The sequence below is a fragment of the Jatropha curcas genome, chromosome 4, assembly GCF_041381405.1.
Source record: "Jatropha curcas cultivar XTBG-Jc1 chromosome 4, XTBG_Jcur_1.0, whole genome shotgun sequence".
NCBI classification, from domain to species: domain Eukaryota; kingdom Viridiplantae; phylum Streptophyta; class Magnoliopsida; order Malpighiales; family Euphorbiaceae; genus Jatropha; species Jatropha curcas.
Genome location: NC_143154.1, coordinates 24,102,552 through 24,108,257, shown reverse-complemented (window position 1 = coordinate 24,108,257; position 5,706 = coordinate 24,102,552). Strand labels below are relative to the sequence as shown.

The 5,706-nt window shown below is 29.0% G+C and overlaps 1 protein-coding gene across 1 annotated transcript; it reads right to left on the bottom strand.

Moving 5' to 3' along the window:
• Positions 1-2,004: 2,004 nt before the first annotated feature.
• On the bottom strand, positions 2,005-5,260 carry LOC105636185 (beta-glucosidase 12). The gene is given in 10 exon segments (XM_089719996.1): positions 2,005-2,069; positions 2,279-2,445; positions 2,529-2,637; positions 2,953-3,055; positions 3,235-3,269; positions 3,413-3,630; positions 3,691-3,818; positions 4,046-4,368; positions 4,767-4,836; positions 5,105-5,260. Coding segments are annotated over 10 exon segments (1,374 nt in total).
• Positions 5,261-5,706: the final 446 nt, after the last annotated feature.

The window sequence follows — 5,706 nt, the reverse complement described above, 5'->3', positions numbered from 1 at the left end:
GTTTTTTATTTCTAAACTCTTTTTTATTCATTATTCTTTATGAGATTATTTACAAGTTTAATTGAGTTTAATTTAATTACTATGTCGAACTAAACTCTCATACTAGGGATTTATGTAGCTTAATTTCGATTTCAATTTATAATATTAGATTTGTTTTTTTTGTTCAAATTATAATTTATTATTAACTTAATGCTTTGAGACATAGTTTTTTCTCATGATTGATTTATTTCATTAATCACTATCAGAAAAAAGGTTTTTAATATGAAAAGGGTAATAAATTACATGTAAATTATAACTTGATGCGAAAGCTATATGGTTTGACTCATGGGGGTTTTCACAAGTTAACGCTCTTAGGTTATGAATTCATAAACAAACCATAAAATTTAATGATTTAATCCATATTTAATTGCGCTATTGAGAGATAGCTAATTAGACCGGGTTAAAATAGCTAACAATATATCGGGAGAGCTTGTTGGTGATTTTAAGGTTGTTTCCCCTACTTGAACAATTAAAATTAATTATTAAACTAATAAAATGAATTAGATAGAATTAAGTAAGTCAAAATTTCTAGTAACTTTTAAGCCTTGATTTCTTTTCAACCTTGCTTGATTTCTTATTCATTGCTTTAATTTATTTCTTTTATTTTTACAATTATTTCTCTTATTGTCATTTAGATAATAGTAGATTCATATAATTTGGTACTTCGTATGTAATCTTCGTGAGACGATACTCTACTCACTATTTATTACTTGTTTACAATTTCGTACACTTGCAAAATAGCTTGTCAACTACTGCTAATATGTCCAGTAAATAAATTAAGCTTTTTCATATGTATTATTTTGGTGTTAGTTATTCCGAAATTCAAGAAATTTTTTTAAATTATATTTTCAATATTATATATCTACATAATGTAACAACATTGCGCAATAAAAATACTAATCAGGTGGTGGTATGATTAGTTTGCTCACTTATGTGAGGAGTGAGAGGTCTCAAATTCGAGTCCTCTCGTCTGTAGTATTATTTCGGCCCATAAAAGCCTCCAGTGAATTAAAAAAAAAATGTTGCAAGAAAAATATTGTAATATTGTAATATTATTATTAAAGTTAACTCTGTATTGACAATGCCGAGCAAAGCACATAATTTATTTGGAAAACATATTTTATTATGTATTGTATTAAATCTAGATATTCAATGAGCATCTTTATATAATACTAGTTTTTTTCACAAGTAAATTTAAATAGCTTAATATGTTTTATGGAACTCAATAGATTCACATCCAACAAATAGATTTGAATTTTTATTCTATGTTATATATATATAATAAATCTTATAACTAATGTAGATAATACTATTTATTATGTATCACAATACATTCCCAATCTGAGTCTGGAGTTTATGGGCCTAAGTTTTTGAGGTTTACTTGATTCTTAGCCTTGAGGTCGTGGGCCTTGGGCCTTGGGCTTACTTAAGCTTGCTAAAAAAGTTTTAAAATTATAAAATCAAATGTATCATAATACATTCTTACTAGTCTTCAAATTAACATCCACAACATTGCATTAATATATATTTCAACATCTTAATACATAATAGTGTATTACACACTACATCATCGACATCCAAGAATTTCATTTTAATTTTATATATAGTATTTTATATCTACATAATAGTAATAATATGAATTAAAATAGATTATGACTTTTCCTTAAAAAATTAGATCGTGATTTCTTATTACTAAAGTTATTTGTGTATTGGCAATAGGTAACACATCGTCGGTATTTAATTTCAATAAGATACTATTTATTTTGTATCGTATTGATCTTACTAAACGTAGTATTAGTACAAATAAAAAATGCTAGAAAAGATTAGGTTACTATTTATTATCAATTGAACCGCATTTCCAATCTTTCAAATTGAACCGCATAAGATCAATTATCAATTTGCGAATTAATTAACCGATTTGATCAACCAGTTTAATCCAATTTTAAAAACATTTGTACCAATTAATTAATTATGAAAATTAAGAAACATAGCATTATTTAATTTAAAAAACAAGCATTCCTTGACTAATTAACGGTACATGACAACACAAAACGATGATCATTGCAAATTTTATTAAAAGGTCACTAGATCATTATTGAAGCAGAAATCCAGTGACTGTATAGAAGAGAAACTAATTATAAATGTCCTTATTGGCATCCATTGAAGGAGTTTTGTTGAGCAGCTTCTATGAACCCGCTGTGACATTGCCTTGATGGAATATTATCAATAGATAATTCATTTTTCAAGAATTTCTGGAACCATTCTGCGGATTGCTTTGGGTGTCTTGCCAAGTTATTTTTGTAGTCTACATAGAACAGACCAAACCTTGATGTGTATCCAATATCCCATTCATAGTTGTCCAAATATGAGCATGCAAAATAACCTTTCACATTGACATTATAGTCCCTGCGTCCAAAATTAATTTATCAATATACAATAATGATTTCATGTCAATTATTATTAACTTAGAATAATTAATTTGGACTCACCTAATGGATCCAAGCACATTCCAAAGATGAGTTTGATAAAATTGGGTCCTCCATGGATCCTGCACTGCTTCCTCCAGCCTATGGGTTTCGTTATTGTGCTCATCAATCCCTGAATTAATTTATGCAAAAGTTTATTCTATTATATATCTCACAGATAATATACTAATAAACTAAAAGTGAGTAAATTATACTAAGGATTGCTTGATTTTTTTTTTTAATTATTATATTCGTGAAATGTCATTTTGTCTCAACTTTGTCATTGGACTACTATTATTATTTTAGATGGACACATATTGCTAGAATAGAAATTGTCAAGAATATAGAGAAAGCAGAAATTGTATATCAAGAAATTAGAATTTTACTACAATAAAAAAAAAAATATCATTTGAATATACAATTCAATTAGAAAAAGATATAAACTTACCATTCTCAGTAATGTAAATGACTTGATTATCGTATTTATCTTTAGTATAATTTAATAAATATCGAATACCTTTAGGGTAAATATAAAACCAAGGTGAGTGAGCCTGCGACTATTAATTAATTGATTACATGTTAATTATACATTATTAAGTATTTTCCATACATGCAATTAAAAAGAATTCTCTTTATATATGTATCATATATATATATATATATATATATATATATATATATATATATATATATATATATATTATTGATCAATTCATTCTTGAACACTAACCGGTGGACCAATAGGTTGACCATCTTCACCAATAGCTGTAATTTAGTAAAAATTAAAAGAAAATTAAAATTATATTAGTCACAGATGAGAAAAAAAAAAAAAAAGAAACATCATCGTGCTATATATATATATATATATATATATATATATATATATATATATATATATATACACTCACTAGTTACATTAACTTGATGATCGGTTCCGTATCTAATATAGTTTGGATGAACATCAGCATTTGCTTTAGCATAATATGCAGTGTAGTATTGTAGTCCAAGAAAATTATATGATTTTTTCAGTAAATTAGATTCTGCTAATGTAAATTTTTGCAATCTATCTCCAACAAAGTCTTTCAACTTCCTTGGGTAATCACCGTAGGTCATAGGATACAAAAACCTGACCATCAAAATTCATGGAAATGAAAAACCTATACATATAATAATTGAAATGCTTAACAAATTTGGAAGAAAGACTTATAATCCATAACTGAAATCAAGAGCTGCTTCCTTAACATCTTTACAGTTAGAGAAGGGTTCATACCAAAAAGTAACGTGTGCTAATCTAATCTTGCCATCCTGAGGTGTCTACAATCAATAATGCTAATGTAAAATAAAATTAATCCAATTGATTGGGGTGGTAAGTAAACTTAATCTCCGTGAGAATATATACAAGTTCGAATATCGGAAAGTACACTTTCATGGGAGGGAAAAAACATTTACTTTTTACAGCTCCGAGGGGATTATAGCTTCTGGTTACACTAAAAAAAATTAATGCAGGTTCATTTTGTAGTTTATGTTTGTGTACACTGTACCTGATATTTTTCTCTATATAGGTGAAAAGCTTCTGCATGAGAAAGGACCAAGTGATGGGCAACTATGTCAGGTTCAGTGGCGGAGTTTCCGGCTCGGCATGCATGATTCACCCAAGATGAGCATCGGCCAGGTGCGTGAAGGCCCTTATCATAGGAAAATGAGATAAAAGTCCATGGTTCATTTAAAGTGATCCAAAATCTCACTCTGTCACCAAATCTTTGGAAGCAAAGGTCTGCGTAGTCTCGAAAATCTTTCCTGCATGCAATGGCAGAGCCCAAATTGAAGATAAAGGGAGGGAATTTCTGTACAAAGTCAGGAGGGACTAAATTAAAAGGTACATTATTTTAAGGGATAAAATTGAAAATTCAAGAAATTTAGAGGTAAATTTTTGAAAATTTTTTGCCCCCTCCCTCCGTCAACGTATATTTCATTTCATATGCTTTAAATATTATTACAGGCCTTAATTAATTGCAAGATCTCTAAATATTGTTGCACAAAACTTAATAAAGTATATTCATCATTGCACTTCGTGTCTTGTAAAGTTGTGTAGAACTGGAAATTTCAAATTTGTGTCCTCCTAGCAATTGCTATACAAAGAAAAATGCACATAAATCAGAGCTCCATTTATTTTTGTAAAATAACTTGCTCGAAAATAATTAGTTGAAAAATATTTTCGTGAAAAATATTTTTTCTTGAAAAATAAATAAAAAGAGAAAAGACCTGGAAAGTCGCCAGAGAATTCGTCCCAACCACTAGGCCCTCTGCCAAACTTGTTTGCTGAGCCTTCAATCTAAATATATACCATAAATTAATATGAGTTGTCGTCATAAACATTGCTAATAATAATCCCTCTTCAAAACGACATTACTAGATAACTGTAAGGAAAAATGATAAGATATTGAGTTTAATAGGCAATTAGCAAGAGATTATCACGAATCTTGAAATAAAATTAGTATATAACTTTCTTTTAACTGTATTAAGAAAATTTTCGCTCTAAGATGCAGGTAGAACTTTCACTGTAACAGGAAAGTAAAATTTAAGTATATATATGTATATACCTGGTAAGCAGAGGTGGCTGTACCGAAAGTGAAGCCAGGTGGAAAGTAACAACGACTAAAATCATCTGGAATATCTTCGTCTAATATCCTTTTTGGCTCAGCAGGAGCCAACAATCCTATTAGCAACATTGCTAATACTAATGCTTTACTAGCCATAGGAAGCTATTATGATTTGGCTATTTCTATAATGCTATTTTGGTTTTCTCTTCCCATGGCAATGCCCCTTTATACAGGGGCATAGGGGTGAGCAAACTTATAAAAAAAAAAAAAAAAAAAAAAAGAGAAAATTAAACCAAACCATATTATTTTTTATTATTTAATTTTTGGCTTCAACTTCTATTTTTGCACTTCACCTATTAGACCGACCTATCTTGGATTACTGTCATAAATATTCAGTAGAGGCAACTTAACAAATGTCATAAATTAGATGGTGTCAAAGGCAAACGAATGTAGGTTCCGATACTCTTGCTAGGGTATTCTACCAGCATGCTCGTTTCAAGGAATTGAATGTCATTCCATCGTATTTGTCACCTCTCATTATATTAATGAAATGGTCTTTGTCTGTGCCTTCAAAAAAAAATGTCATAAATTAGGTTTTTATG